The sequence below is a fragment of the Heteronotia binoei genome, chromosome 21 (assembly GCF_032191835.1).
Source record: "Heteronotia binoei isolate CCM8104 ecotype False Entrance Well chromosome 21, APGP_CSIRO_Hbin_v1, whole genome shotgun sequence".
In the NCBI taxonomy this organism is placed as follows: Eukaryota; Metazoa; Chordata; class Lepidosauria; order Squamata; family Gekkonidae; genus Heteronotia; species Heteronotia binoei.
In genome coordinates, this window is record NC_083243.1 from 51,326,590 (window position 1) to 51,351,384 (window position 24,795).

Genomic DNA, 24,795 nt, shown 5'->3' on the forward strand with positions numbered 1-24,795 from the left:
ATGAAAGATGCTGTTGTGGTCTTAAATACTGTAGAATTCTTTTGTTAGGATACATTTTTGTATTTTTCTTAAGACAATTTCAGTAGTGCTGGTTTCCCGCATTCGTCATATACATACATTGTACTGGTCACATATTAGTAGCTACCAGAACTTTCTCTTCTATTATATCCATTTGATATGGGTTATAATTGATTGCCTGCAGCTTCCTCCTGTTGATAATAGCTGTACCACCTGTCTGCTTATAAAAAGAAATATTTCAGAGTTATGGTAGTGCTCAGCATATCCTGGCTCCTCTAGCTACTATGTTTCCTTATAAAGGCATAACTAGCAAGCCACATAGGGGAAACTGTTTAGTGGAAGCATAAATCCAGATTGCTGCTGTTAGAACTCAGAATTAAGTGTGCTATTTATTTATAAAAAATCCACATTGCATTAGTACTTTTGTGATAGCAGATCCGGCTTTTGTACATGTGACATTTAATAATGGATGCATGGAAAACACAAACCTATTGCAAAGCAACAACGGGGGGGGGGGGGGGGGGAGGGAATTATACATGGCCGTATGTCTATAGGATCTCATTGTTTTTGAACCATGGGCTGTATATAGTGCAAGTCTCTTTACAAGGCCTTGTGGGAATAGCTTCCAGATGGTTCCTCACTTTGTTGCAGATGAAAGAAGCACATGCATAAATAACTTATGATGATATAACCATGCTGGATCAGACCAATGGTCCATCTGCTCCAGCATCCAGTTCCACATAGGGACCAACCAGATGTCCCCAGAAGACTACAATGAGGACATAGAGGCCAAAGCCTGTCACTGCCAATCCAAGCACTGGCTTTCAGAGATTACTGCCTCTGAGCATCCATTTAGACACCATTATTAAGAGACACTTTATCAGTTCTTCATGCTTTTGTCTAATCCACTTTTGAAGCCAACTGAACTAGTGGTGATAACTACATCCTTGTGCCACTGAGTTTCACAAGATAATTAGTCTTTGAGTGAAGAAGTACTGCCTTTTCTCTGTCTTGAATCTACTGCCCATCAACTTCACTATGCTCCTGCAAGCTCCACTATTTGGGGAGAGGGAGAAAAAGATTTTGCATGTCCTACAACTAAAGGAGGGTCTGTATCCATAATTTTATAAACCTGTGTACAGGTACCAATTTAGTCATCTATCCTGCAGTCTAAAGAGCTGCATGCTTCTTAGCCTTCCTTCTTAGGGAAGATGCTCCAATGTTTGTTTATTGTAGGTCCCCTTTCCTCCACCTTTTCTAGTGCTACCACATCCTTTTTGAGATACAGTGATCACTACTGCAAGTAATAATTCCAAGCTATGTACTTGATCTATAGAAGGACATTACAATACTGGTCATTTTCCCTTCCCAGTAATCCCTGATATTTGCCCTTCTCACCACTGCTGCATACTGACTTGAGTCAATATTTTCACTGAACAATACATCACAACCTCAAAGTTTTTTTTCCTGATTAGCTACCATAAGTCCAGACCCATGTGCATCTACTGACAGACAGGATTTATTCGCTTAGTGTGCCTCAGTTTACAATTATATTGAACCTCACTGGCCACCCTGTTGCCCATTTAACTATTTGGAGGCTCTTCACCATCATAAATCATGTGTTGTTGTCACCTGCAAACTAGGCTACTTGGCTCCAGATCCCAAATTCCAGATCATTGATGAAGAAATAATACACCACCAATTCTTACCACACTTCTGTCCATTTACTCCTATACTTGTGTTTTCTGCTATTCATAAACAGGCTCATCATCTTAGCCCTGGACTGCTGTCCTAACACAGGAGGAGCCTTTTGGTGAAGAACTGTCAATAGATTTTTGTAAATCCAAGTATATTATGTCTACTGGCTCTCTCTTGTCCGTGTGTATTCCTTAACCCACTCAAAGAACTCCAAAAGACTGGTATGACAGGATCCCTTTTAAAGAGCCATAATGACTCTTCCTCAGGAATGCTTGTTCTTCAATGTGCTTGTTCCTGTCTTCAGCAACGGTCTCCACCAGTTCACCCAAGAACAAACGTTAAGGCTAACAGACCTGCAATTTCCTGGAGCCTTTTAAAAAACAAAACAAACAAACCTAGTAATACATTTTCTATCTGAAAGAAAGGATGGGAAAAGAAGCAAGAACCATTTTGACCCTAGAAATACCTGATAAATCACACTGGAAAAGCCAGTCTCTTGCAGCTGGTGGTGTCTTCCGTTAAGAGTCCTTTTGGTAGGTGTCAAAGCCTTTTCTTTTACTACAAAAGGTTCCAGGTACACTAACTTACCATCAGCATCTATCTGTTGCTGCTATTCATACAAGGATAAAGACCCAGCTCATTACATTAGAAAACAAACAATAGAAACTACTTGTATACTGGAAAGAGCTCTGCTTCTAGCTAGCTTGGGGCTATCATTAGCTCAAGAGAGCTCATATTTTGTTGTTTAGGATATACCTAACAGTGAACACTGCAACGGAAAACATTTTATGCACCATATATTGAACAGCTTATATCACATTGTGTCCAGCAAAAAGAACTTAACACACCATATTTGCCAGCCTTGATAAAGACAGGCCCTTTCCTGTGTATAAATTGTACAGAAAGGATCTTTATTTGTTTTTAAACTTTAAAAAGGAAATCATTGAGAAGAATACAGATATGAGGGAAAAGAGAACTAAAGAAGGGTCTGTAACATCTATTTCAGATCACACAAAGTACTAGTTTACAGAATAGACACATGATAACCCTTGAAAGCCTTCATTGGTCTCTGTTCTGAGCTGTCATGACAACAGAAATGGTTCTGAAAACAAGGCCAGCTGCTCAAACTGGATAAATACTGTTAGTATTAAAAGCAAGTTTCTCTGCCTCCTAGCATCATCTTGCTTCTGACCAATCCAGTTGAAGGTCTCAGCTCAGTAGAGCTTAAGTGACTCCCAGTTGTTTAAGCAGGTGGTGAGTGCACCACTGTGGAAGGGGAAGGCAGAAAGAATGGTTTTACTGATAAAGACATCTGCTGCTTAGGTCCTGCTACATTTAGAATTCCCCAGAGAACTTTGCTGACTTTCTAGCCTGTTAGCAGGGCAGGAACAACAATTAATGACAAGGAACTGAGTCACAAGTTCCTCATATGCTTCTGAGACAAAGGGAATGTTGCTACCCTGCCCCCCCCCCCAAATCACATCATGGTTCCGGTTAACAGTTCTCTTTAGCCAGTGGTTTGTTAACTGTGTGCACACCAGAGAAGACAGTTCTTTAATGAAAAGAGCAGTAATAGCAAATAAGCTATTTTTCTCAGAGAAACAGTTCCTCTCTGCAATGAAAAGCCATGCAAGGCAGTTTCTGTTATGTTTGTGAATGCACCTGGCCTATAGACAACAGGCACTGTGTGCACCCTGAACACCATGGAACTCTCTGATAGTTTAGAGGGGTTTCGTGGCAGACCTGTGCCTACAGACTGTTTGCTAATGGTAGACAGCTTGAAAACTACTTTAAGCCACTTTGAGAAGAGCCACTGAGTTTCCAGAATCTGCTGAATTTCTTTTGTCAGAACTCCATGGGGGAAATACAGCATTTTCAGAGCGAACTAGCTGTGATTTATTAGACCTAAGCTTATATTTTGCCACCTAGAATGATGGATTCAGTCTTGCATCAGAGCAGGAAACCTAGAAGTTTCATTGCCTTGACTACTTCAAAAACCAAGAGTGCCAAAGAAGCCTGATAATACCTTTGCTGTCTGAAAGAAAGACTAACAAATTTATTTGTAGTAGAACTACAGTGTGTGACTACGTCAACCACAGAAGGCAAACTGCTACAGCAACATCTTGTTCACAACAATCATTCTGAATGGTTGATTGTTGCAACAGAAGACAATATTGACCTTAAAACTCAGGTGATCAGGTAGGTGTATAGAAAATTCAAGAGACAGCATTAAAGATACTGTACCCCCCAGATATACACACACATGTATCTAGCCTGCCATGTGACTTCAGTGATACAGTCTGGCTAAGACTTTTACCAAATAAGGCTGACACATAACACTTGTTATAAATTATAAAGCAACTCCAGTTATCCCAACACTATTACTCTGCAAACCACATCCCCTCTATAGCTCTGCCATAGCCTGTGTTGATTTATTGGGAGAGGGTAAGTATTCACAGAAGCAGTTCCCGTACTGAGGTGCTAGCATAGATAGGCAAGCAACCTTCTTTCACCTGCAGAGATGACTGAAGTAACATCTAGATATGAAGAGTCTAGCAGGCATACATGCTGATTTCTTCCCTATTTGTACCAGACAGAAAAGGACAATATTTATTACTGAAAACGGATGCAGAAGAATGAGGCAGTAGAATATATTTCATCACTTCAGATTTAGAGGCAAAGACCTGAATTTTGGAATGCCTCCCTGCCAACAGAAAGCAGGCACAACATGGAAAGAGATTCGACCTTTTCTCCTGCTTTGCTTATTTGCATCTTTAAAAAGTTGCAATCCACCATCTAGAGATTGAAACAATATAGCCATTCTAATGCCTCATCCCAGTGGCTTGGACAAACTAGATCTGAGTTCAACCATATTTTAATTTTTGTAGCATTTTTTCACCAATTCCAAGCAAAAGTATATGGATTTTGACTCAAATGAAGCTTTCCAGGGACAGAAAGAACATGATCGTCAGACTCACATGAGTTACTACATCCCTCCAGACATCTGATCTGCAGCAGCCCCATACAAATTGTCCTGTGACTCAATAAAATAAAAAGATACACACACCAGAACCTTCTCCCTGACAATTTTAAGTGCAGAGAATTTTAAAACCAAGGATGAAATTGAATTCCCTGCAGTCTGCTATGACTACATCCCATAGAACTGCCAATCGTGCCACTTGGTTTGGGAGCAAAGGATAGCAGACAAAGCACTGTAGTTTCTCCTAGACCAGGCAGGGGATTCAGGTTAGAAAAGTGTGGAAAAAACATTGTTGGAACATTAATCCAGCAAATTTAACGTATTGAAATAAAAGTACAAAATTCTCACCTCTATCTGTACGTTATATGAGGATGCAGTAAGAAGGGGCCTATAGAAGATTATCTTGTTGAGCCACCTCTATCCTGATGCTTGACTAGTTTTCTGTCTTAATGCCTTCAAGAAGGAAGGGGACTCTACAACCTCCCCCAGGTAGAAGATCTCACTGATGAATTCTTATTACTGGAAGTTCTTACTGGCATTTTACTTTGATCTACTGTTATAACCTCAGAGGAAACTGAATAGCTGCTGTTGCCACTGCTCCCCAATCCTTTCACAATCTAACATCATTTCTCTTTTAAAGGAGAATAGGATATTTTAAAGTAATTGTAGCTCTCCTCCAATTCCTTTCCAACCAAGTTTCTCTCCATATACAGACGGGTCATTTTTCCTGGGAGACAGCAACAGCCATATACTTAGCAAGACAACTTCAGGACCAGAAGACCCATGTGATCTAATTGGTTCTTATGTTCGATGTCATGTTAATTATGGTTCATCAACAAAAGGTTAGGCTGCCTCATGATGTGGTGTTCCCACAAAGAGGGACTGTTAGTGGCAGCTACCATTTTGCTACAATGGCATCCATTATCTGGCTTAACCCATCGTTAAATTGCTGCTTTTAAATTTAACTTTGGAACTTGGAGCAGTTCTCCCAGTTTTGAAGGATGGTTCTGAACAATTCAGCACAACCACCAGTGTAGTCCATGATTATCCACCATCTCCCTTCTTCACTTTCTCTATTTCTTATATAGAGGGATTTAGCAGTTAAACTGGCAATGAGAAATAATGGTGTAATACAAGATGGAAGGATGTGGTGCTTTAAACAAAAGGTGATCAAAACAATTTGCTCAGGATTAACATGGACTTCATATTCATCAGAGTGTAGTTTTTTATTACCTAAAAACTAAAATCAATTAAATTACAAAAAAAGAAAGTGTTCTTTAAATAAAAAAAATGTGATCCAGTCATATCAAAGATTTTTCCTCCTTGCATATGTAAACAAGAAAAAGGTAGGAAATGAGTTTGTCAAAGAAGGCCCTAAATAATACTGGTAACCAGCATTAATTTTTGGATATGAGCACAATCTAACATGACAGTTTTGTATCTGCCCAATAAATATGTGTACACTTTTGAATGAATCTTTTAGTTATAAAATAGGGAGAAAGAAGATTCCACAAAACACACAAATGCAACAGTGCTAGTTTGACAATGCTGCCTGCTCCTACAGCCAGGAGTTTCTGCAGATAGATAATTCATCCCTTGCTATGCTCCCATTGGCTGGTAGTTTGAATTAAGCCATAGCAAGTCACTAATCAGGAGGAAGTCCAGCTCCTTCCTGCTGTATTAAAAACTAGTAATGCGTGTGTGTGTAAGGACTAAAAGACATACCAGCCAGACTTCCTTTTGTTATAAGAAAACTACAGCCTGAATTGGCCATATCAAATGTGAAGATTGAGGAATGCAATACTGTGGGGCAGGTATGAAACTTTTACATGACTTCTCTGCTCTGAAGTCTCCTCACTACATTCTCACCCACTGGAGACTCATGCTGTTCCAAAGCCAGCTGGTCCCCATGAGAAGGTGAGCTAGTCAACTTGGACAAGGAGAAGGCTTGGTAGTTATTCTCTGTATCAGTCTCCCTGATTCACCAGGAAAGCCAGTGCAATCCTTTCCACAGCAAGTTCTTTCAACATTGTGTCCACCCTCTCTCTTCAAAAAGGACTCTTTATAAGTGTTGCTGTGCTCACCATCATCACATCTAGTCTGTTGACAACAAATGTCAGCAAACCCTGAAGTAATTAGGTCTGACATCTACCATAAAGATTCTGAATCTAGGGAATATGTAGACACAAGTCACTTTTTAAAAAACCACAGAACTGACAGATAATGCAACATTCCTGTTCACACTAAACCACAGGAAAAACCTGCATGAGACTGGAAGCAAAACAGAACACATCAGATGTGGGTCCACTGACACATCCCAGGATGCTGTGTGGCTTGAAGCCCTTTCTTGCATTAAATGTTTGCAGAGGCAAACAAGTCTGGACACACGCTTAACAACCTGCATGTAGGAAGAACAAATACACACCTACCTACTGCTGATGCACATTACACTTAGAGAACCTTGTTTTAGGAATCTGTTCTCTTTATCTTTGCATTCTTCTATGACCCCAAGACCTGCAATGCTCTGCCAACACACTCCAGAGTAGGAAGTGAACCGATAACCTAAGCTCCAGACAATTTCTTGAATGCTTCAAGGGGGCTCTAATTTCTTGGCAGATGTCACCCTCCTTCCTTCTGTCCACAATAACACAGGCACCTCCTAAGTGGCTTCCCATAAAGGGACTTTTAACACAATATTACCAGTCAGCTTGCAGCAGAGATGACAGAATGGAGGCGTACAAGGCACTCCATCACTGGAACCAGTGGCATAAGGATTATATTGGTGATTTCAGGATATACATTAAGATATGGTTCTCTCCCTTTCTAATCTTATTAGAAAATATTAAAATGCTCAGAAGGTACGTATTAAAAAAATTCTTCCACAGGAATCATCATTTTTGATTCCAGTTCTCTTCCCCTATCTAGAAATCTTCATGCTAACTTGATTCCATCCAAAGTAGAAAGAGGAGACAGATGCCTAGCAAGGCATTACTCCATGTCAAAAGAATGTCAGTAGGTTGTAGCACCTCTATAGGATATTTCTTTCCTTACAATACTGTACAAACACTAAACCAGCAACTGCCAGGTTCAATACTTTTAAAAGGTTCATTTAGTTGGCAGGATTTAAAAACACTTCTCCCATACAAAACCAGAGAGGCAAATGCTCTAATCTACAAGATACAGTCCTGGAATCATCAATGCAGGAAACACCTTGGTAAAAGCAGCTCTCTGTGCCTGCTGCTCCTTCCCCTTGTAGTGAGCATGCTGCAGGCGAATGTGGTCCAAATATTGTTCCAAGCAGGAGTCCACCAACAAGGCGAGTCTCTTTACACTCTGATTTGGTAACCATTAAGATCTGGCATGACTTTGGGCTCAGTAGTTTTCTTTTCTCCAGAAGGCCTATAAGATGGGGCAGAGGGTTGGAAGAGGGGTGAGAGAAACAAAGAATAAACGAAACTGGGAGGGGTGGGTGAAATAGTCAGATTATTTATTTTATTTATCAGATTTATATCCCGCCCTCCCCTAATGGGCTAGGATACTTCCTGCTTTCTTCTTCTAGAGGAAATGCCAGTTGTGAAAGATGTTTCCTCTATGTTCTGGGTTTCCCACACAGCTACAGTGAGGGAAGAGATCATCAGTCAGTTATCCATCCCAGATGTTCTCTGAGAAACTATTCTGTTACATATTTTGGCTTGGCTTAGTAGACAGCTGTAATTTTCAGGCACTGTGGACTCCAAGTTCCCCCTGGCATGAGTATGAACTCAAAGAGAGGAACAGTGAGTCTCTCTCTCACTACATGAGGCTTTGAAGAAGACTAGAAGCAGGAACCTTAACAATTCCAAGCTTCTCCAAAGTGCAAAGTGATAGATGACTCCTGCCCCTGCTAAAAGACTCTGGGGGTGGGGACAGGGAAGGAGATACAAGCAGCTGGTATTTTGGAACCAAAATGGAATGATTTCTCATCAAGGCACAGAGAATTTAGAAGGAGGGCACATCTTTGTGGACTGCTCTAACTAGACTTCTGTGGCTAATGGTAGCGTCAGATGCCTATTCCAATCCACATGGACCACTGACAGAGCAGTTCTCAAAAGCTGGAGTTAGCTGTGACCAAATTCATAGCTTTCAAAAGGACAGAAGGGGCAATGTTACTGAAGTGGCAGTCAAGAGTTATTTATTCAGAGAAGGCACAACTAAGAAGTAACATGGTTTGACTCTCAAAGGGTCCCAAAATCTTCTAAGTTCACGCACTTGGGTCATAGTTGGAAAGTTAGAAGATAGACATAAGTACAAGTGCACACCCATATAGGTTCTACACAACAGCATTTTGCTTACCTCCTCTCTGTCCGGCTGTTGCGACGATGAGGACTAGATTGGCTTCGCTGTGGGGAGGACACATCCTTCTTCCTTTCCTTGGTTGGGGATGGTGGGCCTGTTCCTTTGTTGATCTAAAGGAGAAGGACAGTGAGTACTGCAACCAACTTCCAACAGTCCTAGCATTTCATGCATCAAAGCAAGAAGAAGAATGTGTTAAGAGAAGGAAAAGACAGTTTACAAAGGGTACTACAAATGCTTATCTCTTTTTAAACATTCAAAGCTTCATGTACAATCTATCAGAAACCCACAGGAACAACCCTGTAAAACAGGACAATATTATCTCCATTTTATGAGGCAGAGACTAATAAGTGAACAATGCAGTTTGAACCAGGGATATTCCTAGGCTACACCCAAATATCACAATAAGCTACAGTGAATTAAAGTCAGATCTAAGTGGGCAATCTGCACCTAGATGTCCATCAAATTGCAATGTATTGGTGAGACCTGAAGTGGAATTTAAACCACAGGCGGGATCTACTGCAGTTTATCTACAGCCTTGCATCTGTAGAACCAGACTTAGTCCTCTCTTGCTCCAATCTGCAATACCCCTGAAATGTTGTTTCTGAAGACAGGGGGACCTCCACTCCACCATGGACAGCATTTCAGGATGCATTTTTGAGCTTTAGTGAGAACAGGGAGGTAAGAAAAGAGGGCAGCTGATGATCAGCTCAGCTGGGAGTTGGCCAGTCTTGACTACCCAACTGTTCCCCACACATTTATTGTGGCTGACCAATAGTGAGCAAGCTGCATAGAGTGATACTTGGACAGCAGCCAGACAGTACAAGGGAGCTTGAGAGAACCCATGGATCCTGTTTGGAAGCAGAAAGGCCAGCAAGCAGCAGGCTGAGCTTGACAAACTGTGGGCTGTTGTGCAGCCCAAGTTGGTGCAAAACTGGCTTAAACAAATGTCAGCTTATCATGCAACCTTAGTTGCTTTGCTAGAGTAATTCCCATGAATGTTATCCATCAGTTGCAGTGTACACTTTCTAAAGGTCTCACACATCTCTCTATTGCCAATAGCCAAATTAAGCATTATGCTATCCATATCTCCCCAAACAGCAAGATGTATACCTAACACTTCATAAATCCTGCAAAGACAAAAGGAGAAGCTAATGATTCGCCTCTTTTCCTCCTTCCCCTTCTGAGTGGCATTAAATAACCAATGTCTCCCTTAAACATGTAAACAACAGGATACAATTAGACAGCCTAAATGGATTCAAGGCTTGCCCCAAAAGGTGGGAGACTAAGTAGTACTAAGTGGCAGGGCTTGTTTTGTAGAAAAATAGGTGCTGGAGCTCATCCAGGGATTGTTATGCAGCTGTACCTACTATTCAATGGACAAGGAAGATGGGTGGGGAGGAGTAGGGGGAACCCTCAGAAAGGTTCAGGAGCTGTGCTCCTGTGAGTTCCTGCTGAATTCAAGGCCTGCTAAGCAGTGACAGTACCATACCTCCAGCCATCTTACCTTCAGCCTCATGTCACGGGAATGCCTCTCAAGCTCCTTCCGGAACTCCTCACGGCCAAGTTTTTCCAGATCCAAAATGGAATGCTTCCACTCAATCTGCTCCACACTGTGTGGGTCATGGGACACATATTGGCCAAGCTTCACCTTCTTGAGGGTGTGCCAGCAACGCCGGTATGCCTCCTCATAATCAAAGATCAGCTCACTCAGTGTGCGAAAGGTGGGTGCCTTGTACATGAGATCCTCACGCCGACTGATGCCTAGTGCCCCATAGCGGCCCCCGAAGTTCACTCCCAGCACAATATGGCGGAAGTAGTTCCCTGAGAAGTAGGTTTTGAAACTGATGGGGAAACGCTCCAGTGTTGGCATGTTGTTGGTGAGGTAACTGTCAATGGCGAAAAGTATTCAGGAAATAATGGTATGACAAGAAGAGAGGGGAAGCCTAACAGGAATCCTTTGCCATGTTTCCTAAATATCTGGCCCTATTTTAACTGGCTAAGTCCAATACTTAGAACTAGACAGACCAAAATACCAAATCCCACTTACCTCACTTAAAGATACAAGCCATTCAACTCCAGTCTGCTCCTTTTGCACTTTGAAACCAGATATTACTGTATGAAACCAGAAAATCCACTTGCAAATGATCACTGAAGTGTATTCAAAGTGGATTGAAAGCTCATTATTCATTGTGTGTGAAAGTGCCTGTCTATGCACAAGATCATGCTGAAATGTGATCTTTACTATCAGCCAGTTCCAAAGCTTATGCATTTCACACAAGGCCTCTTAAACTACTTTTGTGTCAACAGTTTCTTCAGCTGAAAAAAATAAGCAATGGGACATGCTCTCTTTATTTTAAAATAGTCTTTCTTCCTGAAAACTCAGGCCCAAGTCAAATGATGAGACAAACTAAACCAAAAACATTCTACCATCTTATTTTAAGATTTATTTCTAATTCAAGTAGTAAATAGGCCCATCTGTTCTTGGGTATCCTTGCTGTCCAAAAGAGATTATGTGTGATCAGCATACAGCAACCTTCCTTCCCAAATGCATTTTCCCATCTGGTAGGACAGTACATGAGGAGAGCAATCTAAGTGGTCTTAAGTACTGCAGCAGAAGAGCAGCAATACAGAAACAACATTTAAACATCAGAGGTGGCACAGATTACTGTAAGAGGAAAGGATACATTCCCAGGATCACAGCTTCCAGACACTTGATTGGTAGGGCCTCTTTTGTCATTTCTTTGGCCAAATCCATCAGCCTAAAGGGCAAGACAAGGTGTGGAGCAAGAGGATAATCAGAATAAAAAAGGGCAGAACATATGGCAAGAGGGTAGGAGACGGAATGATCTGGTCATGCAAAGAAAGAAAAAGCCATTTGTTAGATGCAGGCTATGTTCCTCAGCTCTTCCCCCACTCGCTAGGGAGATGGTTTCCCCTCTATGATTCAGCAGCCATTCATCCTCAGAATATATATTTGGAATGCCTCCTATTCAAGCCAATGCAGAGGTGCTCCTTTAAGTCAATGTGGATATTAGGCCTGCAAGAAGTTTTGAAATTAGGAGAATTCTTTGCAATCAGAAAATGTTCATCTCCATCAGCATTACTGTATCCAATTCCAAAAACCTTTACTGCCATAACATTACTATATCAGTGGCACAATGAATACCAGAAATGTCTGCTGTGCAATAAGAATGCAAGGCTATGAAGACATAAGCTATGTTCTTTCCAGCAAGAGCTTATCTTATCTAAAAATCTATCCAAAGCCCATGAATTCAAAAAGTACTCTTGAAACCCACAATGCTGCTTTGGTGACTAAAGTGGATACTTTGTTGCTGATTAATGGCTCCTCAGCTGCAGGAAGAAAATCTTGGACAAATGGTCATGATGCTGGACAGCTGCCTTCAAAGCAGAATTCAGCTTTTGTGCTGCGCTTCCTTGGGGAGGACAGATACCCTGGCCAACTTAGAGTTCAGCCTCAGCATTTTGTCAGACTCAGAAGGGGAAGAGTTCAGAAGCACCTCATCCCAGTACTGAGAGTCATCATGAGAATACTTACCCCGTCAAAGGCCTGCTTTTCTTGATTTCAAAGAACTGTGTTCCAGTATGATTGTACATAAGGGCAAACTGTTAAGGGCTACACCATTTGAAAGAGCTGAATGGGCGGGAACAAGCACATACTCTTCTCAGAGGACACCATCCTTTTTTTTTGTGATAGCCTTTTTATCATGCCAGCCGTAAAGTCCACGGGGTGACCTTGGACCTGTCACACACTATCAGCTTAACCTACTTGATAGTGCTGTGAGGGAGAAAAACCTTTCATATGCTTCTTTGACCTGCTTGGGATAAAATGATGCAACAGATAGCTAAACTTCACTCATCAGCCTTCAGTATTCCATTTTCAGTCCCTGTCAGACTATTTAAGTGGAGAGTTCTTTTGCCTTTAAAAACAAACAAACAAACATTTTCCTGCATAGCTGGTGAATCACCCACAGACAGAAACCCCAGCCTGGTATGGAGGACCTTGTTGTGCTGTCTCCAGGCCCCCTCGGGCCCAGTGAGGCTCAGGCCCATTTCAGCTTTGGAGGCCCCTAGCCATTAAAAAGCGGAAACTGGTTCAGGTAGCCAGCTCAGGTTGACTCAGCCTTCCATCCTTCCGAGGTCGGTAAAATGAGTACCCAGCTTGCTGGGGGGAAAGTGTAATGACTGGGGAAGGCAATGGCAAACCACCCCGTAAAAAGTCTGCCGTGAAAGCGTTGTGAAAGCAACGTCACCCCAGAGTCGAAAATGACTGATGCTTGCACAGGGGACTACCTTTACCTTTTAGCCATTAAAAAAAGGTGACAACAAAACTAAAGGCACCAAAAAGAGTGACAACATCTGTTTCTGGTAACAAAAAATGTATTTTACCAAATCACCTCTTTTATTTGCTTAAATCTGCATCTTTAAAGGAAGAGAATGTGTCACACTTTGGCTTTAATAAGTATGCTCATAAAGCAAGTTGGGAAACTTATCAAACTCTTCCCCCCCTTAAAAAGTATCTAAATCTGAGGACCCAGGCCAAATGGCCCTCCTGTCCCTCCCCCTCACCATTAGCCCTGCTGCTGGTAGGCACTCTGCCAAAGCGCTTGTGAAAGATTATCATTGTCTCAGTCACACATAGGATGCTGGGATGAGGAATGGATGAACACAGAGAAACCAGCAAGTCAACTCAGGCCAGCAAAACTGTAGGCTGTAATAAAACAGCTGCTTCTTTTGGGAGAGAACACTTTCCAGTTCCCAGCCTGGCTGAAGCTCCAGGCTGCCAGAAATTGTGGTCAGCTGAGAAGTCATCTCGCTCTTTCTCTCCCCACCCCTTGCACTTTAGCCAAAGGTAAAAAGGATACTGAAGCTCCCTGATATAGCGCTGTATAGCCTCCAGGCGCTCAGGGATAAGAGTGGACGGCTGGAGTGTAGGCACACTTGGTATGGGGATCTGCATGGGGAGTGGGGGAGGGAGATGGTGAAAAGACAAGATATGAGATCACCAGAAGAGACATCAACTTGCATACAAGGCCTACACCCAGGGCCAATGTGGAGGTACATGAGATCATCGTTCCACATAACACATGAAATTATTTTCTTTTTAAACTGCTGGTCATTTGAGGACAGTTCTAAAGAGAGAGCATTTAGTCTTCTGATTTCAGACAATTACAAGAGATTATTTCAAACTCTTAAAATGGAAAAGAGAGGCACTCAAACACATGACAAGTGATGAAGCTATAGAATTATGGTCATTGGAACTATAAGGAATTACAGAGAAGGCTCCTTTATAGTCTCAACTCAAGGCACTGTCCCTGCTCACAGGATTACTTTGGTTTTCTTGTTGACTGAATGTTCCACTAAATAGTCAGGGACCAATTTCACACTAGCTCTTTAATCCTGGTTTAACTCTGCCACCAAACTGACATCCTGCACTAGAATCAGAGAATCGGAGAAACCAACTCTGTGACTATGTGGATTCTCTGGTTTTAGTGTAGAAGGTCAGCTTGGGGACAGGGCTAAACCAGGGTTAAAGGTCTAGTGTGAAATGTTCTAGGGTCTTTGTACAGTGTTTGTTGTATGCAAAACTTATAAGGAGTGCCCAGTGGGGTGCTTAGGTAGCTAGAAGGCAGGCAGGTCCTCCCCACATGCAGGAAGCTGAAGCAGAGGCACCTTATCTGCTGTACCAGAATTCAATAGGGATCCTACTTCTGTTTACAGTCTTAGGCAAATTAGTCTCCAGTCTGGATAAAAGGTAGCAAAGAGCTGCGTCATCAGGTTATTGTGAAGCCAGAACATGTGGCAAAGTTTCAAATGCTATATCAATTATAAGGAAGAGTAACAAGTGGATATTCAAACAGGACAATAGGTCCTTGAAAGCAAGAAACATTCTTGGCAGGGAACAATGTAGATGCCCCAGCCATGGGTATTACACAGCCATACCCTGCAGAACAAATAGGGATAAACACCACTTCCAATGTTGCAAAACTTGGAAATAGCCAAGAATCATGGAAGAACACAACCACTGAAATTTATGTGAGGTAAACTAGCAAGGAGGCTCTTATCCAAAGGGCCATTAGATAAATATTACTAGTCTTAAGGTGTCACTGGACTTCAACAGACTAACATGGCTACCCTTTTGCTACAACAAACTAACATGTCTACCCTTTTGGAATCTTACAAAAACCCACACCGAAGAAATCTTAAAGACAAAGAGAATGAAGTCAGAAGAGTGGCACATTTAGCAGTTATTTCTCCAGCAGAGGTGCATGTGTGCACACAAAAGGCAGCTGAGATCACAGAACCAAGCAGCAGGCACTTCTCAAAATGTTATTAGGGCTTAAAGTTAACAAACGACTCCCAATATGCCCCAAACACAACAGCACAAAAGAGAAGGGCCCAAGAGATACCAGGAAGTTCTTCAAAGTCAGTCAGTCAGTAAGAGGAAGTGAGCCAAGATTTCCATCACAACAAGAGGGGGGAATCCCCAACCCCCAAACCTCCAACACACTAAGCATTCATCACCATCCTTACTTGCATGAGGAAAAATATTCTGGCTTCATATTTAAGGTTAATAAAAGTCTAATGGTTCAGTGGTTCTTTACCTTTAACCCACTACTACTTATTACGTATGCATCACTGTTGTCAAATGCGCCCCCTCCCCGACATAAAACAAGCTTTCCAACCAAGGCAACTTTATGTACGCATCTTTATGGTGTGAAGCATTATGACACACAGACATCCAACACTCCCAGACAACGCAATGGAAACCACTTAAAGAGCGGAGGATTCTCCTGCTATAACTAGCCTCTCACTTAGGCAATTAGACTGATGGGGAATTCAGTGTACACAGAACTGGGCCTGGAGCCCAGAATGGGTGAGAGTTTCCTTCACATCCAAGACTACAGCCTTCTCCATCAGACAAAAAGGGTGTGTGTGTATGTGCACGTGTATGTAGCAGGAAAAGCAACATGACTTTATGCCTTTCAGAGATAAAAGGACATGAACTGTTAATGCTGCTCTGGGATTGCACTGGGATAATGTCCTGTTGCAAATTCTTCAGCTCAAGCTGTCAAGTAACAAGCTTTAAATTAATGGATCCAAATAACTGCTAAAAGAAAAAACCGGGGGGATTGTTGTTATTCCTTTCTAAAGAGAGTTTTGAAAAAGTATGTTATTTGTCTGTGGATATGGCAGTGGTGGAAAGTGCTTTAAGTTGCAGCCAACTTATGGTGATCCCTCATGGGGTCCTCAGAGTAAAAAATGTTTGGGGTGGTTTGCCACTGTCTGCCTCAGTGTTGCAACCCTGGACTTCCTTAGTGGTCACCCATTCAAATAATAACCAGTGCTGACCCTGCTTAGGTTCCATGAGCTGATGAGACCGGGCTAGCCGGGGCTATTAAGATCAGAATATACAGTAAGGATATACAGTACGATCAGTTCTGTAGGTACAGAGGGGCCCCAGAAATTCAGCAGCCCAGCAGCTGCTATGTAATTTGTGACAGTAGCAAGCCACCACAGATGGAGTCAACCTTTCCACATAGCAGTCACTACCAAGATGCAGCTGGGCTTGTGATGGAAATGTCACATAAAATACTATCAAAGATTAGGACTTATTTCATCACACCTGAAAACAGAGAGGGAGATTTTCATGCAGATGCATGATCATCACATGAACGTAAAAAGCTCCCTGCTGGATCAAACCAGTGGTCCATCTAGTCCAGCATTCTGCCTCACACAGTGGCCCGTCAGTTCCTCTGGAGGGCAAACAACAGGGCATAGAGGCTGAGAATTTCCCCTGATGTTGCTTCTTGACACCAGTTTTCAGAGGTTTAGTGCCTCTGAATGTGGAAGGTCCCTTTAGTTATCACAACTAGTAGTCACTGATAGCCCTCTCCTCCATGAAGCTGTGTAATTCTCTTTTAAAGCTGTTTATTCCTGTGGCCATCATTACATCCTCTGGCAGCAAATTCCACATTTTAATCACTTGTCATGGAAAGTAGTATTTCCTTTTGTCTGTCCTGAATCTACTGTCCATCAACTGCATTGGATGCCCTTAATTTAGTATTTGGGAGAGGCAGAAACAGTCCTCCCTGTCTACCGTCTCTAACTCATACATACATTTCTATCATGCCCCCCTACCACCACCACTCTTCTCTAAACTGAAAAGTCCCAGACCCTTCAGCCTTTCTTCATAGGGAAGGTGCTCCAATCCCCAATCATCTTGGTTGCCCTCCTCTGCACTTTTTCCAGCTCTGCAATGTCCTTTTTGGGATACAGTGACCAGAACTGTATGTAGTATTCAAATGAGGCCACACAAAGAACCAACAATGCATGTTCACTATAGATTGCCAACAGGCAGTACTAGGAGCTGTACAACATAAATGAGTCCAGAGCAGCAGTTTTCAAAGGGTTTCTAACAAAAGCAGTGGTTTGCTGGACAGTCCACTTTGGGGAAGGTATGCAAAGCAATACCATACAGTACACATTCCTCAAGATGAGGCATAATGAAATCATTCTTTGTTTCCTGCCACCCCCACAGTTTTTGCAATGCAGACAACCAGAGTCATAAATCTGTATGTGAATTACTGGCACTGGGGTAGCAGCCTGGCCAAACATTCATATTTGACTCAGAATTAGGGTTGGATGTAGTTCAGCAACAAGAATCAAGGTTGGATGTAATTCAGTCACAGAACAGCCATTGCTGTTGGGCTTTGGCAGGTCTGCAGTGTTCTGTACATTTGGACAGCAGAGTCCTAAATCTCAAAGCATCTGGTGGGGGTGGGCGATAAAGCCTGGCAGTGATGCTCAAGAATAGCTACCTCCTGTGCGAAGAGTGGAGTATAAATCTCTTAATGTTAAACAATAAAGCCAAGCAAATCCAAGGAGCAGTTTCATGCTCCTCCAATGCTGCCTATAGTGCAGTGATTTGAGTGTCAGAAGACCGGAGTTCAACTCCCCAGTGAAGCTCAGAGGGTGAATCTTTGGGCCAGCCACTCCCTCTCAGGCTCAGAGACCTTACCTCACAGGGAGGATAAAATGATGTGGAAGAACCATGAATGCTATTTTGTGTGTCCTGGAGGAAAAGGGGCAAGATAAAAAGGTAATATAACCATTTCTGCAGTGCAATGTTGTTCGCATATAAGCTTCTTTCAAAGCATGCCTTAATGAATCCTCTATGATAGAAATATTAGCTATAGCTCTCAGAAGAAAACAGAAATGCAAAGAAGAGGGGTGTGTGGATTTTTATTAATTTCTGCCCTATTGCCTCTTTGTTATAGTAGCAGAAGGAAGATCTTACACTTTCAAGAATGGGGGGGTGGGGATAATATAATTTAGACTTCCCACCCACAACTGACATAGTCAACCATCTCATTGCTATGAAGGGCTAGTAGCAACACCAGCTGTGCCCAGCAGAGGAAGCAGATTGGTTTGGATCTGTTCCACATGAGGGAAATCTTCCAAAAGCCACAAAGTTGGTCCAAGGCTGGAGAGAGATATATGGCCCCAAAACACATGGATAGCCCACAAGACACAGTAACCCGGGGCGGCCACCTGCTCCTTCCCTAAGCCAGAAACGTGGCATGCAGCTGATGCTGTGCCCCATCATGGGGCCACCCAAAGACATCAATGAAGACAGGCCATGCTGGAACATGATCCAAGTAAAATGCCTTCATGTGGGTCAATTTGTACTGGCACTAGAATCCTTGAGTCTAACCAAGTCAGGAGGTAGAACCCTAAAGCCCAATTCAGAACTCCAGACCACTCAATAAAGCCCCTAAGCAAAAAGTACTTGAACAACCAAAGCGATGAAAACTAGAAGCACTCAGGCCCAACCCGAGCCCTTCCAGCGCCCTAGGCAGCACAGCTCTGCCCGCCCCTGAGTCCCCATGCCTGCTGCCTACTCATAAGTAGGTGGCAGGCACTACTTGTGAGTAGACAGCAGGCGTGTAGCTACTTGCTAGTAGCCCCATGCGGCAGGTGCCCCTCCCCCGAGCATGCCCAGCCATATCAGCTCCAAAGTCTCTGTGTGTTTTGAAGAGACCTCTAGAGGAAGTTTCTTCCCCCTCTCTGGAAAGGAGAAGCTTCCTCCAGAGGTCTCTTCAAAACATACACAGACCTTGAAGCCGATATGGCTCGGGGTCCTTGCAGCAAGCTTCTTGGGGCCGGGTGGGAGCTGGCTGCGGTGGCGGCAGGGTGAGCTTGGGGGCAGCGGGAGGGAGTTGCCTGCAGCAGCAGGGCAATCTTTGGAGGGGGGATGGAAGGGAGGGAGCTGGCTGTGGGGTGGTAAGGCAAGTTTTGGAGATGGGGCAGGCGGTCGCAGGGCGAGCTTCGGGGGCGGGAGGGAGGGAGCTGGCTGCACCAGCGGTAGGGCAGGGCAAACTTTGGGAGTGGGCCATAACAGGCTAAGCTTCTGGGGGGTGGGTGGGAGTGTGGCAGGCAGGAGGGAGCTGGCAGTAGGGAGGGGAGGGAGGCAAATTAGGCCGTTGTCTTGGGCACCGGGAGGCGGGGTCAATTTGGTTTGCTCCCGCCTGGTTTGCCTAGTGGGCGAGCCAGCCCTGGATGCACTGTATTAGGCATGATGGTGCCATTGAACTCATTGTGGCCTATGTGGCAAGAATGCTAGGGGAGGGTGAAAAGTCACATCCTGAGTGACACATCATTTGTGCGTTGTGAGGACAGCAGCCATGGCAATGGAGAGAAGAAGAGTTGCTTTTTTTATACCTGTTTTTCACTACTTGAAGGAGTCTGGAAGCAGCTTACAATCAGCTTCCCTTCCACTCCCCTAAACAAACACCCTGTGAGGTTGGTGAGGCTGAAAGAGCTCTGAGGGAACCCAAGGCCACTCAGCTGGCTGCATGTGGAGGAGTGGGGAATCAAACATGGTTCTCCAGATTAGAATCCAGCACTCTTAATCATGATGCCACACTGGTTTTCACTGCCTCAGTGGTAGACCATCAGCTTTGCATAACAGAAGGTCCCAAGTTCAGTCTCTGGCATCTCCGGTTAAAGGGATTAGATAGTACACGATGGTGAAAGACCTCTACTCGAGACCTTGGAGAGCCAATGCCAGCCACAATAGACCATACTGACCTTGATAGACCAGTGGTTTGATTTGATAGAAGGCAACTTCATCTATTTGTGTTCAGGCCCTCTCTTTCAGGAGATTTTCTAGTGGTGTGCTTCAAAGCCTCCAGAACCAGATGGGTGGGTGGCCACATGGTTCAGACAAATGGCTTGTTGCACAGTTGCATTTTCAAGCAGCTCCCCATGATACACACTTCATGTAGTTAGGTGGCAGATGGTTAGCACTTCTGTCCTGTACCAAACAACTGTTAATAACAGGCACAATCTGTATGAGGTTTCTCTTTCTCCATTTTAGCGGTGTTAGGTTCCCATCTGCCCTAACTCTCCCCAGAGATGCTCTCTCTCCTTGCCCACCCAATTCAACCATCTGGTGTTGCTCCTCATTACACAAGGGGGTAAACTCTTCCTGAATTACACACCACCATTGACCTTTACTATTGCAACATTTTTAAATAGTTTCTAACAAGGCTGTCACAAACAGGATAAATATGCTACATTATAGAAGAAAGCAATATTGAGGTGAAGATTCATACCTATCCCTGGTATCTGTGGAGAAGTTTGTCATCTGCAACGACACCGACAGCCCTTTGGCATTACTACAACACCATACAATGGCACCCACTAGCGGAACTTTTAAAAAAATGGGTATACAAACACAGGCAGCTCAGTGCAAAGAGTTCAACTAGAATCTGGGAAACATATGGTCAAATCCCCACCTGCGCTACGGAAACTTGCAGGGCAACCTTGGGCCAGGCTCCACGTAAGAGCTGCTGTGAGGATAAAATGAAGAGGGGAGAATGAGGCATACTGCCTTGAGCTCCTTGATGAAAGGACAGGGATGATAATATGTACTCAATACATATATTTCTTCAAATGCTTCTGAATCTACCAAGACCAAACACCAGTGGTGCTGCTGAGAAGACAACAGTGCAATTTGGTTTTCCAAGATTCATCTCCATTTGTTTGGAAGATTAAATGTTACACTCCCAGTTTTGATACACAGCAGCTTTATGTTATATCATGCAGGGTTTTTTAAAAAGAAAAAGCCCAGAAGGAGCTCATTTGCATATTAGGACACACCCCCCGATGCCAAGCCAGCCAGATCTGTGTTCCTGTGTGATCCTACTCAAAAAAGGAACATGACTGGAAAAAAAAGGTTACATGACTGGCAGCTCAGTCTCCCAACACACCTCTCTGCAGGTCTTTTCATGCATGTCATAAAGCAGACTCAAGCCTCTGAACAGCTCAAGTCTCAACAACTGTTAAGCATTTAAGATTCCACTGGCCACTTCTGCTCTGCTGTAAGGTGAGCCCTTCAGAAGAAAAAGAAGAGTTGGTTTTATACCCTGCCCTTCACTACCTGAAGGAGTATCAGAGCACCTTATAATCACCTTCCCTTCCTTTCCCCACAACAGACACCCTGTGAGAAACGCAGAGCTGAGAGAGCTCTGAGAGTACTGTGATTGACCCAAGGTCACCCAGCTGGCTGTATGTGGAGGAGTGGGAAATCAAACGCAGGTTTCCAGATTAGAGCCCACCATTCTTAACCACTACATCATACTGGCTCTCAGTTTGTACTTGGGATGTCTCAGTCTCAGGACCGGCCGTAGATGTCTGGCACCCTAGGCAAAGCTAACTTCTGGCACCCCCCGCACTGATAACATCACTGAGTCACATGGGGGTGTGGAATTGGGCACCCCCATGTGACTCAGTGATGTTATCAGTGCTGGCACCTTAAGCAATTGCCTAGTTTGCCTAGTGGAAGGGTCGGCCCTGCTCAGTCTGTACTTGGGATGTGGGAGGAGTGTCTGGCTCCCAGACTCTGTTCCATCCAGTGAAAGTAAGGCACACTGAGCGCCAAACTAGACATTACAGCAGCTACAGGTCCTACCTGCAGCTGCTGACACTGCACTAGAGATAAATTTGGCCATTTAAAAATGCTGCTAGGGCACAATCAGGATTGGGCCTGCAGCACAGTGGAAATGGGATCTTGTCCCTCCCCCCCCCACCTTTGCAAGTGCTGAAATGGCCACATGCAAAGTCTAGTTTGGACCTGAGCCTTAAAGGTTGAGGAAAAGGAGTTTTCCAACACAGCAGCTTATGCAGCTGCAGTGACCTACACTGAACAGTGGGTGAGAGCAAGACCATGTATAATGTAAGTGTCCCATGAAGATGATGAATGACTTTATGGAATTCTGGAAGAAGACCAAAATAGATACCAGAAATAAAACAAAAATCTGGAGGAACCCTAAAGCCCAACAAAATTTATTCCAGTGTGAATTTATCATATACATGAAATGCTCATTCATGTGGGATGAAGGATGTACAGTTCATGCATCTAATGAACCTTATGACTTAGGAAACCTTATGTTAAAATAAGATTTTAAGTTTCCTGACTTAGGAAACCTTATGTTAAAATAAGATTTTCTTAAAGTCTCTAAGATACCACTGGACTGCTGTTTTAACATGCCCACCTCCAGAAATTCTACCTAACCAGCCTTTTAGACATGTAGACTTCACAGGTACTTTCCCAGCTAGATCATCCCAGTCTTAGGAAATACAGAAGAACTTTTCCTCCACTTCTTCCTTCCACAGCCCCATCCCTGCACCCAGATAAGCCTATTTCATACAGCTCCTATGAAAGTTATTTCCTCCCATCTATTCTAGACAGTTACAATGTGCACAAGATTCAGTTATTTTCCCAACATGGCCCCTGACACCCGAAGAGCTTTGCAAAATCTGGATTTTAAAACCAAACTGGACTATCAGAGGTAACTCAGGCTATTTCAACACTTCACAGACACTTCAACAACAAAGCAAAAACAGGTATGTTCTTTGTTAGAATCTACACTATTCCCAAGATAACGTTCTAATATTATTGCACTCTTGTGACTTAGAGTCTTCACAGAGATACATTCCAAACAACCACAAAAGAAACATGCTATCTACAGCCTTTCATGGTTGTAGACTGTCATCCTCAGCATGGTCATCCCAAAGCCCTTGCGATTTTTCGTTCCTTCATTGGTAGCTTGACTGGAAATTCTACCTAGTAGTTCACTTTCCCCATCTCTCCCTCCAGCTTCTCACCTTGGGTAGGTTGGTGGCCCCACGGATCCTGAGGGCTACCTTTTCTCCATCAGGGTGGATCTTGGCCACATGTTTCCACATCCTTTCCCAGGTGGCCACATCAATGGGAAGTCCTCCTCGGTTCACAAAGAAGGGGACTCCACCATCACGGAGATCTTCGTCCCCCTCTTCTTCTTGCTCTTCTTCTCTCTCTGCAACCCCTTCACTAGCCTCTGACCTCCTGACCACGGCTGCACTGCCGCCGCCATCCTCTCTGCTGCCTGACATCCCAGCGTCCATCAAGCAGACCTTCTCTTCCTTACAGCAGGGGCCTGCCTGGCCTCCTCAGACTGCTGGAGAAGGTGCCACTGCTGTTGAAGAAGACATGACAGTTAGAAAGATGGGGAAGGCCCTTTCAGAAAGAATCCCCCAAAGGGTGTGGTTCATTCACACAACCCTGCAATGCCAAGGTTTGTTTTTCAGCCTCTCCAGCCGCAAAGAAGCAGCTGTTGCTTCAAGAAGAACTTAGAAGAGCCAAGAAAGAACAAAGGAAATGATGGGAGAGATTTTTTTTTAAGCGGAGGTGGAGAAAACTCAGGTATTTCCCACCCACCACCCACCAAGTCAGTAGCATCAGAAAACTATGGCAAAGTCCCCAGTCTGAATATTAAGAGAAAACCAAGAGAAGGGAGTGGGAGAAAAAGGTCAAGGTCCCTTAGAGGGAGTCAGGCTTTTAAAGAAGGCATCTTACTCACCTACCAGGGCATCGCCAATGGTTAGAGTCGCAGGGCATCCCCCCAGGAGCAACAGGGAAAGACCCCCAAGCAGCAAAGAGATGCCAACAAAGCCCTGACACTTGCAAGTCACCTTTACTCAAGTAGGGGCAATAAGACAGGCAAACCCGAGAAGGTCAAGGCGCTGGGCGAGACAGGCAGAGCGAGCCTGGGCCAGGCGGGTGCCTTCCAGGGCAATTCCGGGGGTCTTTATGAGGTGCAACCCGAGCGTTGCCCGCTGCAAACCAGGTGAGCTTAGAAGCCGGTCACAATGCCATGGGCGCTGCCGCCGGGAAAGGGAGACGGCCGCAGAGGCTGCAGCAGCTGCTCTCTGGAGATAAAGGAATGCGAAAGCGCCCTCTTCCCCAGCAGCCCCGTTAGCTCTGCGGGCGAGCCAGACAGACAAAGGCCCGCCCGGGCGCAGACAGCGGCTCGCTTTGCCGCTGGGCGAGGAGAAGGAGGAGGAGCCGGCCGGGCAGATGCTGCGTGCGAGGAACAAAGCCGCCCGCCGGGCCGCCGAGGAAGGGACGAGTCCTGCAAGCCTTCCGGGCCGCACCTCCGGCCCAAGCAAGCACAGGAGCCGGCCTGGGGCTTGGGCGCCCGGGGGCTGCCTGCACGGGAGGGTAGGCGCCCCGATTCTCCCCCCATGCCAGGAGCCAAACGCGTGATGCGCATGCGTCCCTTCCGCCCGACTGGGGCTAGTTAAAGGGACAGCGATCGCCCCCCACCAAGCCGGGCGGGCTGCGGCAAGGTCGTGTGGAGGCAGAGGCCAGGAAGACCACCGAGGGCGGGAGGGGCGCTCGCTCTGCTCTAGGGCTG

General features: G+C 44.4%; 1 protein-coding gene across 1 annotated transcript; it reads right to left on the bottom strand.

Moving 5' to 3' along the window:
* Nucleotides 1–5,903: 5,903 nt before the first annotated feature.
* Nucleotides 5,904–24,582, bottom strand: VASH1 (vasohibin 1). The gene is made up of 8 exons (XM_060262526.1): nt 23,959–24,582; nt 23,225–23,574; nt 13,915–14,003; nt 12,588–12,644; nt 11,716–11,790; nt 10,536–10,917; nt 9,029–9,141; nt 5,904–8,095 (listed from the first exon to the last, which is right to left on the bottom strand). Exons 2-8 carry the CDS (start codon nt 23,501–23,503, stop codon nt 8,023–8,025), a joined length of 1,068 nt encoding a protein of 355 aa, XP_060118509.1. The 5' UTR covers nt 23,504–23,574; nt 23,959–24,582; the 3' UTR covers nt 5,904–8,022.
* Between the last annotated feature and the right edge of the window lie 213 nt (nt 24,583–24,795).

Excerpts from the sequence above, each read along its gene's own strand:
- VASH1 (XM_060262526.1), bottom strand. The coding sequence starts at position 23,503 with ATGGACGCTGGGATGTCAGGCAGCAGAGAGGATGGCGGCGGCAGTGCA. Across the intron at positions 14,004-23,224 it reads GGGCCACCAACCTACCCAAG|ATCCCCATACCAAGTGTGCC; the intron begins GTGAGAAGCTGG and ends CTCCCCATGCAG. Across the intron at positions 11,791-12,587 it reads AAAAGCAGGCCTTTGACGGG|GCTGATGGATTTGGCCAAAG; the intron begins GTAAGTATTCTC and ends CTTGCCCTTTAG.